The 14,036-nt window shown below is 41.1% G+C and overlaps 1 protein-coding gene across 5 annotated transcripts in view; it reads right to left on the reverse strand.

Annotated features, from left to right (window-relative positions):
* Positions 1-14,036, reverse strand: part of siz (Brefeldin-resistant Arf-GEF family protein schizo) — a 125,190-nt gene that overhangs the window by 4,671 nt on the left and 106,483 nt on the right. For 4 of the 5 annotated variants that reach the window (XM_017898823.1, XM_017898821.1, XM_017898825.1 and 1 more), the window contains exon 2: positions 428-775. In XM_017898823.1, coding sequence (XP_017754312.1) covers positions 428-775 — 348 coding nt within the window. Of the gene's footprint in view, positions 1-427; positions 776-12,262; positions 12,658-14,036 lie in introns of all 5 variants that reach the window. The other variant, XM_017898822.1, reaches the window with a different exon arrangement.

Genomic DNA, 14,036 nt, shown 5'->3' on the forward strand with positions numbered 1-14,036 from the left:
GCAAGTCCAGGCTTTTTTGCTATAAAATTGACAACATTTTTCACGATAATATAAAAAAGGATCATGTGGTGAATTAACACGTTGACTATTGTGATCATCATCACTGACTGCTACGATTTTATTCTATTTCATCATAGGAAGATTCTTCTTCAATAGAATCACTTCTCTATAGCCTAAAACTCACATAGAATACCTCTGACATTCTACCACTTCGTCATATCTCTATTTCCAAACAAATTTGTACCAACAGGTCTACCTGGACCATGCAAAGAGTGAAAAATTTGTCTACGGGAACGACTTTCTCCCACAATTAGTACCCTTGGCTACTTGCTTTTACATTTATCGTCTGGGATAACAACTAGATCTCCAGGTCTGGGCTCTGAGGGGACCTATGTTTGGTGAAGGGTTAAATCAGTGTTCAACTTACGCGGTCTGCAGCCGACACCTCTTCAGCACGTCTCCGTTACGTACAGGCCCTTTTTTAAGGTGATTCTGTTGATACCCTGCGGCTTGTGGCTGACCACCATAGCCCTGCACCATGGTGCCGTAGCTTTGAGGCTGATTGTAGCCCGCGTGAGTGTACACTCTCACGTTGGATGTCGAGTTATAAGGGCCGTGTGCATAGTTCTGGCTCTGAACGTACGACTGGCCCGTGATATAGGACGTTGTCAGGGATGTCTGGCTGCCGGACGAGTACACGCCGTGCATGCCGCTCCCGTGCACCTGGTTCACGTTAGCCGCGTGCTGCGACGGCCTCTCCATCTTCTGCGGGAAACTGCAACAGAAATAGGGTGGTTAGTTTACAAGGGCGAATATTGGGCCATGCTCTGGTTTCGGGGATCACGAATCCGGTGCATGAGAGTTTGGATTGCTAAATTCACGTGTACTCGTCTGACCAGCAGTATGTGCAGTTAGATTGTTAGAGGGTATGTGCGAGCGTGTGTAAAAGGGGATAGAATTGTTGGTCTCTGGGAAAGTTGGAATTTGGAATTTGGAATAATAGGTTATCGATAGGTTAAAATAATAGAGGAATAGAATGGAAAATTATAAAATTGTAAAAATTTGTAAGTGACGCAATCTGTAAAGTCTTTGTAGCGTAGAGATATAGAGTTTTGGAGGAAATTGGTGTTTTCATATTACAGAGTCATGAAGTAGTATAATACAATTGTGGATTATGGAATCGCAGAGTTCTGTAATTATGAGATGATACCTCAGTGGAGGTAGTAATACTAATCAAACTTGCGGTCAGGCAAGATTGGCTAGCCCTTTTGCTGAGACATGCGTTATGGTGTCGAGCTTTTATATTATAGTCATAAAATAGCATAATACAACTTTGCATTATGAAATCGTAGAATAACCGAATTATAGAATCGTAGAGTTCTGTAATTATTAGATGATACCTCAGTGGAGGTAGTATATTAGTCAAACTTGCGACCAGGCAAGTTCTTTTGCTGAGACGATGCGTTATGGTGTTCTGTAAATAAAAGTAGAATTTCGAATGGATTCATCGTAGAATGGTAAATGTTCTATCGAGGAGGTGCATCTGTGATTAAAGATAGTTCGCTAAGGACCTAGATGTCGCTGATATTACATCTTTCTACCCGCGTCCAATTTTCCCCTAGCACCTGCTAACCTGGCCTGGAAGAAAATTCCCCAAACACGCCTCGTGTCAATTTCTTTCGACTGCACGTGGCTCGATGGCAGCTGCACATCATCGTGCAGCGGTTTATCCCTTCGAGGGATAATTTTTCGCGATGAAGAGGTCTGCCAATCGCTGAAACGGATCTTCGGCGAGGGAAAGAAAAAGGAGAACAAAATAAGAAAAATAAGAATCGATGCCTAATGCCATCTTTGGACGATCACCTTTCCCTCGAAGATTTCACGGTTACCGATTCGCTTCTTCTTTCGTGGGACGCTGAATCTGGCGAGGAAAGCGTTCCGCTTTCGCGAATGGACCACTTACGTCTCTCCGATTGGGAATTTTATTTATCCCTGTATTTAAATTCGGAGAGTAAATTCAGCTATCTTTATTCTATCTTCCATCACGATTTGCCATAACTTTAACGGTACACGGCGATCAATTGATATCGGAATATACGATCACGATGATCAGTCGGGCCTGGTTTTAGGTTAAGTCGTTCGGGTTTAGAGACCATTAACGTTGTCTATCGTTCCAAGCGCGCAATTCATCTTTGGAGCAAGTATGTTAGCATTAAATAACCTAACCAACAAAGTTGAACACCTGAACTAAATCATGCTGTATCTCATCTGACCAAGCTGATACCGGTGGAGGAATAATATCGGTTGACTAATGAGAGTGATCGAGCTGGTCAGTAGAACACTGGAACAACCTTAGCGTGCTCGAAAATATAGTATGCACAGATATACTACAATAATAAAACTTGTATAATGAGGATATATATATACAATAATTACTTAGTTTCTATTTCTATCTTCATATTAATTTTGCCATAAGCAACTATACTACTCCGTATTTCCAGTAAATGGAGAAGTAAAATGCCTCAAATCGGTTATTTCGATCAGCAAGATAAGGTAATCGTTAATTCGAGAAATAAAGAAAGTCTCCACAACAAAATCCCCTAGATAAAATCACCAGAGGTTATTTACCATATCTCTAAAAAGAGGACGCATATCGGTATTTCCCAACATTCTAGAATGCTGCGAACAGCGTAGTTTCGAGTGCGGATTTTAATTTCGAATATCGTAATAATGAAAATTACGAAAAAGAAACGCATCTGCCGATGGGATCACGATGGAAAACAAGTGGTAACGGGGTTATCGCGCGCAATTTGCAAGCTAATCTCGCAGACTCATCTTGTTCTTGATCGCGTACACGTCCATAAGTGAGCGCCGCCATTGGTTTATTCAATATCCGCTCGCCACGTGATTGCCAAACGTGATTTCCGGAGATCCCGCTCGTCAACGAAGATAGGCCTACGATTTCCATCGTGGACGCGTTTCTAACTGCTCGCGGGGCAACCATCGCGTTTATTACAATATTCCTGCGCAATTTTTCTCAACGACCTAACCTCTCTATCTCTTTCGGTTCAAGTAATTCCCAAGACACTTTGTTAATCTTCTTCAACGGTTCGTCCTAACCTCTCTACCTCATTTGATTCAAGCAATTCCCAAGACACTTCGTTAATCCTCTTCGACGATCCTAACCTCTCTGTTCATCCCTCCAGGTTCAAAATCGGAGTAGTCAACTAACATCCAGGTGATCCACGGGTGAAATGAGACACTCCAAGAGGAAGTGGAGATTTTAATCCTGTTTTCCATCCTGTTTTCTTCAACTTTAATAGATATTATACTAAAATCCACTCGAAGAGATTGGAAATAGGGTCAGAGGCCCAGAGAGACCTCTGTCAACCGGGTATTTACCAGAAGTAAGCCTGCCAGCCGCAACTCCGACGGAACATCGCTGCGAATGCTCGGGACTTGCGACGAAAAACGGCACTTCTGATCAGCAGCTGCCGGCAATTACCATTCGGGCGACCGTTTCGCGCTTGTGAATCACTCTCGCGATGAATCATCCCTTGAAATTCACCCCCGTACGACTGCCATGTACGACAACCACCTACCCCGTGAGAAAGCCAGCCACGCAGACCACCATGCCGATTTCTTCTTTGTACTCCTCTGTTTGCACACGTTCCTCTCCCTTTCGCTTTCGACTAATAGGTCAACGCGAGGCACTGTTCGAACACCACATTCTTCGCACGAAACCGAGCCAACGACACTTCACAGTGAAGAAGAAATGGGATTTTTCGATTGGACTGGATCGAGATCTTGGGTCAGTCAGGCGGGTGAAATTAATGCAAGTATTTCTTTTATATTTCTTGATGAATGGTGATTTTGGGGTTACTTCGTGAAGATCCTCGAACCTTATCTAACTTTGAGGGTTGGACAGTTCCAAGGTTTGGAATTTTAAGAAAATTATGGGGTGGTTCGAATTTTTTGAAGGATTTCCTTGTTGTGGAGTCTTTTTCGAAGTCAGAATTTTTATTTGGAGATTCGGTTAGGCTATTTCACCAAGGTTCTAGAGATGGAGGATCGGAGAGTTCCAAGGTTCGGAATTTGAAGAAAATTAAGGGGTGGTTCGAATTTTTCGAAAGATTTCCTCGTTGTGGAATTTTTGTTCGAAGTTAGAATTTTTATTCGGAGATGAGGTTAGGTTAGCTACTTCAGCACGGTTCTGGAGGATCGTAGGCTGGACGAAGGAGAGACTGGTCGGATTTGACGCGAACTGGAGGAAGGATCGCGATAGTCTGACGATCGCAGGGTGGACTGAGTTGATCGAGGATCGCGAGCAGCTGGCAGCCACGAGCATTCTTCGTCCTCCAGGATCGGAAATCAGTGACAGTCGGGGGACGAGGGGCCCGGCAGCACGTGCACACCGGCCCCGACAGTGGTGTGCAACCTTCTGCTCCTCGATCGATTCTCTGCGTACCATCTGATCCTTCCTCATCGAACAATCTCCCGGATCGGGTAGGGAGGAATTGCTCCGAGGAATTTCTCGGATAAAATCTCCTTCGGGAAGAAGATCCTGATAATTAAATTTCCCTTCGCTTTTCTGAATATTTTAAACACGAAATATTTAAATATTCTCACGTACTGCTCTTTCGCAAGTGATCTACCGATTATAATTAACGGGACATTCCGGTAATTGAGAATATGCACATTGCTCTCTTCCCTTCTTACTCGAGGTCTAATTTCAATTTTAATTTTAAATATCTACTTAATATTTTAATATTTTAAGATGGCTTTTAAGATAGTTTCATAATAGCTGACGATATGTACATTATTCCTTTTCTCCCCTATGCGAGCCTTAATTTCAGTTTTCTATCTATTTACTTTTTTATTAAATCTGGTCTTGGTTCTTCATTAATCCTTTACAACACACAGTTAATTAATCTGATCTGAAATTTACACGTTCTTCCTTCCCTCTTCCCATCAGAGTTTCAATTGTAAAAAAATATCCCAAGATAGCGAAAAAAAAAATTCCCTAGTGTACTTAATTTTTCGTTAACAAGAGAGAATATTAATAAAAGAGTGTTCGTTTTCTATGTAACATCGTCGGAACGTGAGAATAGCGAGGGCACGTAATATCGAGGAATCCAAATTAGTTCGACCCTGAAATGGGTTAAGAGACACTAGAGGATAAATGGCGTGTGTACCCTGGCGAGCTTCGTTATTTCGCCAGAAGTGTAGCCGGATAAAAGGGAAGGGGGTACACCTTTTCAAGCAGCCCTCGAAAACGCGTATCGACTTTCACATGTGTGTCAGCAGGTATACGGTGGAAGGGAACCGATGACGATGACGATGATGGCCGTGACACTCAACCTTCCACAACTTATGCAATGCACAACTTATGTTCAATTAAGCGACTTACGTAAGGGCCCAAGATGTGTAGGGATAAACAAAATGTGTTTATGGCCTGGGCACCGCGCTAAGAGAAGTCTGAAAAGTTCCCTGGTTGATTGGATTTTGCGAGGGACTGGCTGAGTCACGCGAATGGTCGGCTTACGTTTGTTTCTTTTATTGGAAAGCGGAGGAAGCGTGAGATCGAAAGTGGATATTCTCCAACGGGACGTTTTAATTTGTATATATTTTTTTTTTTTTTTTTGGAGGGGGGTTGATAATTCGAATTTTTATTATTAATTATTTAATTATCAAGATTTTCTTGATTTCAGATTTTCCTGATTTCCTTCTCCTACTTTTCTGTACTTTAGTCCCTGAATTTCATGATGCTTGTATTATATTGGGTGTTCCAAAATGCACGCAAGAAGTAATTTTGATTGAAAAAATTGTAAATGAACCCTAAACTGTCAGCTGTCACCCTGTCTTTTTTTTTTTCTTTGGCAACATTTTATTGCACAAATGGCGCAAAATTCAAATCTTGCGTGAATTTTGGGACACTCTATGATTCCCTAAATATATTGTTCCCTTACCAACTTCCTAGTTCCTAAATCTTTTATTTCGAATTCTCCCTATATTTCTCCCACCATGTTTGAAATCTCAGAGTTTTCAATTCTATAATTTTTCGTCTTCAATAATGTTTATTTTTTTATTTTCCGATACACCTGTTTACCGGTTCTTCCATTTTCTAACGTTTTCAAACATAACCTCTTCGGATAGGCTTACGCACGTATATTCCTGGTTAAGTACTAAGGGGAAGAATTTATTTTCCCGCGGGCAAAGACATACCATCGCGTCACTTTCACACTATTCTTTTCCTTCAAAGGGAATTACATTTTTCTTTCCTGCCCGACCGTTCCACTCGCGATTGTCTTAAATGAAACATAATTGCAGGAAAAGCTACTCGAGCCGGTTGGAATTGTATTTAAAACGTGCAAACTCACGATCACGTGTAGTCCAATCAGCACGCACATCCTGAGAATGCAACGTCTTTGAAAATCAACGGTTAATTGCCTGTCACCGTCGTGGTTCATCAAGAAACAGTTTGTCGACCCTATATTTACTATTGCGATAATCTCATTTCGAATAATTCGAACTTACATTTATAACCTATAAATGTAACATGCATAAAATATAAAACATTTTCAACGCTAGTTATATCCATTAATTACAACGTAATCACAATAAATAATACAAAGAATTTAAATTTATATTGTATATTTTATCTCTTAAATTATATTCTATATTTTTCCTAACCTCATTCTCCCCTTAAATTATATTCCATATTTTCCTTAACCTCGTTTTACAGATTAATCGAATCGACATGAGGATATCGAAATGTCTCGATTGGGAATCGGCCCCGAGTATCGCAAACGAGAGAGACACCTGGTGCATTCCACTGCGAATTAACTCGAGTTGCTTAACGCGTTTCGTGACGTATTCATCGGACACCGATCGCAAAAGGACAAGCAATGGGCCACGTAAATGCTTCGCGGAGGTATTCTCACAAAGTGCTCTATTGAAGAGGAAGAACAAGAGTGCCTGAAATCGAGGAGAGGGTACGTGTTTGACTGGCGAAGCTACTTTGGTTAAAAAACATGAAGCCAGGTGCACGTTTCGTGCCACTTTGCTGTGTGCACACACACACACACACACACACACACACACACACACACACACATTGGCGCGCGTGCGTGTGACGCAACAGCACGCGTGCACCATGGCACGAGCTCCGGAACAGCCGACAGGCAGATGTTTCGACTCTTGGGAGGCTTTAATGCCACCCTGCCTCCAATTTATTTCTCTTCCAGCGAACCAAAGACCGCCCTCTAACGCGACCGTTTCCAGAGAGAACTCGTTTGTTCCGTACGCGACTCGTTGAATTTCTGCTTCAGTTACCAACAGTTTCTGTATCTACAAGATGCAGCGCGATAGCAACTAAGCATGGCGTTCGAGTGTGTTTTTTGTGTTTAGCGCTAGAGGGCTAGGTGGCGAGCCTCTTTCTGGAACCACGTGGTTGCTGATTCTGGGTATACATAGTGGGGGTAACGATGCCAATTACGGTTTGAAATAACCGTAGTTTCAATTAGGTAAGTTTCGTGTAGGAAGTAATCTTTAACTTCCGAATACTCGAGCAACTATTGTTTTAGTATAATCGTGTACATCATTATTTCGGTAAAAACAGTTGTTACATTAGTAACAATTTGCATATCGTTTGAGCGAAAAATACTGCAAAATAATGGAATAAAGTATAGAATTAAATTTCAAGCCTGATGAAATATTCGAGTAATTACTTTAATTCGTTACTTCAGTAACATTGGAAAAATTGAATTAACAAGTGGTAAATACTTAATGAAAAGTTGGTGAAAAATTCTAGTGACAAAAGTAATAACCTCAATTACCGTGATAACTAGGAAATCGTACGGCAATCTTCGGAAAAAGAATGTCTCTCCGTTTTATCGTTGAAAGGGGACGAAATAGCTGGGATACAAAGCAAAATGTTACATTCACGGGCGTGAAAATAGTCTCGATGGAAAATGAACGCGTCTCTCCGTCTCGTCGCGGAAAACAAACGCCCTTTCACCGAGCCTGCTTGCAGTTTGCGCCCTCGATAAATCCTCAGAGGCAACTTCTCTATTGTCTTAGAGCGCCGTTTGACTTCGACGCCGTCTACAGCTGGGGGAGGGGCGGGACAATGGAGGCAGGAGGAGGGTTGAAAGAGATAGTCTAGCAGGGGCCACTCGTGCGTTTATACGAAGACAAAACCCTCAGACGCGTAGGCTTCAGGTGGAGTGCATCAGCTGCCACTTGGACACGCGCCATAGAAGCCTCTGCCGTGTTTCTTCCTTTTTTTTCTACTCTCTTACTTCCTTCTAGATCCCTTTCGCGTGGAATAGACACTTCGTCTAGTTCAATTTAGAACTCGAGCCTCGGCTTCGCTTCCAAGTCTAAAAGCTTCAGAAACACTGAACTCGACTTTTTTTTATTACTTGCTGAAAACTTGAAAAATTCTGATTCTAATTTTTCTTTTTTCTTTTTCTCGTTTCAATTTTCTCTCTCTCTCCTGCGTGTACCTCACTTTCGAAAATTTGTCATTATTAATTAGACTCGTCTCTTACTAGAAATATCGATTGAGGTTAGAGTTCCTACACGAAATTTCCGAAAAGACAATATCGATTAATTTTGATTAAAATAATCGAAGTAATCAATGTTCTCGGAATCGGAAATTTACAGATGTCGCTTTGGCACAATTCCAGCGACGTTTTGGTGAAAGAAAGTATTTCGGATTAAATCAACGCGGGACCAGGACGAACACTGGCAACGGAACTGGCTCACGGGAAATAAGTGAAGGGCCGAATATGCACCACAGATGGCACTAGTAGTATCGGAGTTCGGGAATCATCGCCAGTTGCAGAAACGAATTTGCCGTTCGCGAAGGATCATAGGCTAATGAATAAACACTCGAATCTTTCTCTCTATTCGTGCACAAAGTCGCTGCACGATGAAAAACCGCGAACGAGGATACTCGTACGATTCGCGCGCGTTTAATATCTCGAGAAAGAGTGAAAAGATCCAGCCATGTTTGAAGAGCCGTCGTTCATTGAAGGTAGGTGGAAAAGCCGCTAGACGAGCCGGCAATTTTTCGTGAAATCGCGCGGTTCGTTACGTGCATCGCGAGATTAACGTCACGTAATTAAACGGCGCCGCGTGCATAGGTCGTGCAGAAGAGAGTGCATTCGTGTGTGCGTTGGCCGTGTTCACGAGAATTCTCCTCTCCTTCGCTCGTTCCCTCTGTCTGTCTCTCTGCGAAAAATCTAACGCGGATTTCGAAAAAAAAAGAAAAAAGGAAAAAAAAAGAAATACAGAAAAATCGTCTGTGAGCATTTTAAGAGGGGGAAACGAGCGTTAAAACAGAGAAACAAGCGGTTCAAGAGTTAAAGCGTTGCTCCTTTTCAGAGGGATATTTCGAAATGGTGAAAAGAAACATTTTTTTGCAGCTCGGCTTTTCAACCATCGTTTCACGGTTGTTTGCAACTTCGGATATTTGATATTTATAACTGGCAAACACACGTAATCGATAATCGCATGTAGGTTAATTATAGGCGAAGGACGATTCGTTATAATATCCATAGGTATTCTTAACTGAATCTACTATTCGTAGATGAAATCCGTGAAAAATGAAAAAATTTGTGAAAATAAAATCGTGCAAATAATGTGTACTACGCGTAGTAAGCAGGAAATTCGAAGATTTTATCGATAAAATTGGAAAATAATTCAACGATATATAAGATATTTACGATAAACGTTTACTACAGATATGAGCCGCGGTGGCGCTAGTGAGTTACATGGCAAATCGTCCTAAGACTGTCGAAACGTTTACTCGCGAGAATTATTAAATAATTCTCTTAAAAGACTCGTGGAATTAAATAAGTTAGAAAATAAATTGAGAATTTTGAAAAATAAGTTTAAGAACCATGCAGTTAAATAAATAAATTGATCAATCTTATACACGCAATGATACATGGTTGACACTCAATAATTTTACTATATTACGTTTCTTTGTTTAATTACTTTTAACAACTTTTTAGATTATTATTTCTTATACTACTGCTCTGTTAATATTATCTCACTGATAGGATTATTATATTACACCTTTTCGTACATCTCTTTTTGTAATTAAATAAATAAATATATCGTTGAGTTATACAAGATTTATAAGGAATTAAACGATACGAGGATAAAAATATACGAATGAAACGTTTTTCGTATTTTCTCTCATTTTTTCCCCTAGTTTTCCCCTAGTCTTGCTCGAGAGAACAGCAGCAGCTGAAGCTCGCGTGCTCCGAGAGGAAATTATTCCACGCAGCCAGGAGATCGTTCGAATCTAACACGCGCTCGCACCGTTAATGGCAATCAACGGTTGTTAATTGCTCGATGATAATTAGTCGAGACGGAGGAGCGGGCCCCGTGGTAATGGAGCACGCCTTAATAATTCCTTTAATGAATTCGAGACACCGTGCGTGGCTTCTTCCGCGTGATGGAAGCCAACGAACCACCGTTCCTTCCTTCGACATCCAAGCCAAGCCAGAATCCATAGATAAATATCCGGTCACTTCCGCTCTTAGGTCGAGATTTCTGGATATGGACGGATTATGCGATTCATTCGAAGCACTTGCGAGGAAAATTGAAGACTGAGCGACGATATAAGGGTTAATTATAGTTACGGGGATTTGGGGAAGTTTTGAATTTGCAGCTGGCAAATAGGGAAATTCTAGGGGTACAGCGTGGAGGGAGTTGAGAAGCTACGGGCGTTTGAGATGCATATACTAACCAGCAAAGTGTGAAGCACAGAGAATAAACGGAATTGTTAGATATAATTCAGGCAATTCCCTATCCTAGGGAATAAAACTTTATAGTGATTTACAAAAATGAATTCAGAGTGTAAGCGTGCTCTGCGAAATTTAGAGAATTTTTTAAACAAAGAAATAACACTGATTGGTAACTCGATCAGACTGAAATCGAACGAAGACTAAAGTTTCTAGACTAGGGGAAAATTAGGGAAACAAAAAACCTAGGAAATTCCTAAAAAATAACAAACAAAATTATTTCCAAATTCAACTAAAATCGAAAAAGAAAGAGAGCTTAAAATAAAATAAAATGTGGAGAATGGCAAATAGGGAAACGATAAATCTAGGGAATTTTTGCAAGAACGAAAAAAGCGAAATTTTGAACGCGACATTTTATCGAGACGAATTTCACGTATGTGTTGCACGAGAAAATCTAAGAAATGTGTTTAATAAAATTTACCAAACGTCAATCGAGTGTTTGAGAGACTTAAAACTGGAAATAGAAACTAGTGGCTTATTGCGTCGTCTCGCAACACCGGTGGCCTGTCACTAGGACTGGCTTTTCACTAACCGCGATAGTTGCTCGACAACGATCTTTCTCTCGTGTTGCCGGTAACTCATAGGAGATAAAATTTCTCGGTATATTCCATCGCGTTTCGAGAGAAGATTTACGCGGCCAGAACGCCGCGTGGGAACACGATCCACGCTCGACAGATATTCTGCTCCCTTTTATGCATATAATTAACGCGAATAAGTCACAGCAGAGCCTGAGTCTAGGAGGGGTTCTCTGGATGAAAAATTTCCATAAAATAGCCGGAAACTGTTTGCGTAACGCGAGCCGTGTAGTGCGAGCTCGGAACGAGCCATCGTCCGGAAGTGAACCATGAATTAGGGCACGCTGCTTCCGTCCACCAATGGTAATTATTACAAATTATAAATTACGCTCATGGTTGTTCAACGTAACGCCCAACCATCCAGGTAATATCTCTATTAAACTTTCGTTCGAACATCACCGCGGGAGGCGCTGCTCGCGGTCTAGTTACTTTTCCTTATTGATCTAATAATTCTTTAGCTTCAAATTCAAACACCAAGAAATGCAATACTATATACGCCCGCGTAATCACGAATGATCGATGGTTATTACTGAATTTACATTTGAAATGAATAATATTGCTCTAGGTATTCGGTGATAAAATTCCCTAGGGTAGGGAATTTGAAGATCGGGAAAATTTAGTTTAAAATTAACGCGTAATCGTTCCTGTATCGAAATATGATACTAATAATTTCCAATATCCGCTATATTTTGTTTTTTACAATACACTTTTCTTCTTTTCATAATATTTATGAAATTCCGGGTAATAGTAACGTTAATAATAATAATAATAATAATGATCGTATCAACTATACCATTAGTATTAATAATAATCCAAAGACCAACCCTCGTGTTACATACGTATATCAAGATATGTGATAAGTACCGGTTGATGAAGTTGGTAGGCGTGGAATAGCCCAACTGTAGCCGTGATCTGATCACCTTCTCCTGAACGGTGACCATCCTCGAGCTCCTGGAACTCTGGTGCACCCTAGTGGTCCTGATCACTTGGTAACAGTGATGCTTCGTCTGGGTGTTGGCCACCCTGTCGCTCCTCGGCTCGATCATCGTGAACATGATATTCGCTTTCACTGATCACCGAGCACAGCTATCACAGGACCACGTGGTCTCACTGTTTTCACTCCCGGTCTCATTTTATTCCTAACCTCCTCGACAACTTCCGCCGTTTCTAATTACTGATTATCACAGCGCTCTTTGGTTTGTCTCGCAAATGTCGGAAGCGTCTTTATTATCCGAGATACATTTCGGTACCCAACAGACCTGTGCCCATAGGGGAAAAGAAAAAGAACTAGAATTAAAATTCTTGATATTTTTTTCGTTAAGAAATTGTAAGAATCTTTCTTTTCTTTTTGTTGGGTGAGAAAATGCGGAGAACGAAATGTCCGGCAACTTTGGAACGAATGCTCGAGGTGAGGACGATAAATCCGCGGTGATTAAAGTTGGCAGGACTTCCAGCGGAGTCTAGGAGCCCGAAGTTTGACTCTAACTATCCCGAAGCGTTGGTTCCTTGAAATTCTAATCGTGGTAAGTATCTTAGGTAGTTGGTCGGTGAAAGTTGATTTGATTAACCGAATGCCTAGGGACTTTTTAGGCGTGGAAGTTTCTTAACTCGGAGCAAGATGGATCGAGGAATGTCTCGGGATTGTGTGAGCTTAAAACCAAGACCGAGGACGGAAATTCTTTGGCCCATTAATATCCATTATAAATGCATTGTTGATAATTAGATTCTAAACGATAAACACGTTTAGTAAGATAATTAGCTTGAGCATGGGGAGAAAAAATTCTGTTCCATCGACTACTTCTTGTTGAGTCCACCTAAGTGGACTCAGTCCACTTAATTATTCAATCCTAGTGAATTATTCAGTGAATAAAAATACATATTAAGGAGCTTCCTGAGATACAGAAAAAGACGACAATAATAATTCCCTTGGAAGAAACACCAATCCCGAACTAAAATCTAGGGATACCTAGCTTCGACCGAGTTGCGTTCCGAAACTACGCGACAGATGGCGCCGTCCGCAGACCTAACCTATCACAGCACAAACCAACCAAGAATCTCGATGGAATATTCGAAAGAATTGCCCAGAATTTCAAAAATTCTATACTGGTAGGAAGAATCAACTGAATTCTTCCACACATAACCTATAATTGATACTTTTTCAGCCGATGTTGTCGCAAATACGAGACTATTTATCCACGAATGATCCTCTACCGTGTCAGGACTTTCGTGTGCCATAAATTAATCGCAAGGGTGACAAATCCGACAAGGAAAAAGCATTAAATCGACAAAATTCCCTATCGTCACGATCGATGACTCTCGTCATGAAGACAACACCTCTGATTTATAAGGACACGGTCGTGCCTCTCCATTAAAGGAGGACATATTTTACCATTTTAATGGACCCAGACCAGCGCCGAGATTCATCGATAAAGCGTCGGCTGAACGATATTCAACCTGGATTAACCCATTCATTCGTGACTTAATCGCAGAAAATTGATGCTGTATCTCCTCGATGGATCTAATTTTTTCACGACACTCCAATTGCTCGATAATTGACGCTTTTATCCATAGTCGTCTCCCGTTTCTCTGCTTTTTCTCCATTTTTATTTCGCATTCGGCTTCGTCCCTATCCCTCTTT

Source organism: Eufriesea mexicana, unplaced genomic scaffold, assembly GCF_001483705.2.
Source record: "Eufriesea mexicana isolate 0111107269 unplaced genomic scaffold, ASM148370v2 scaffold752, whole genome shotgun sequence".
NCBI lineage: Eukaryota > Metazoa > Arthropoda > Insecta > Hymenoptera > Apidae > Eufriesea > Eufriesea mexicana.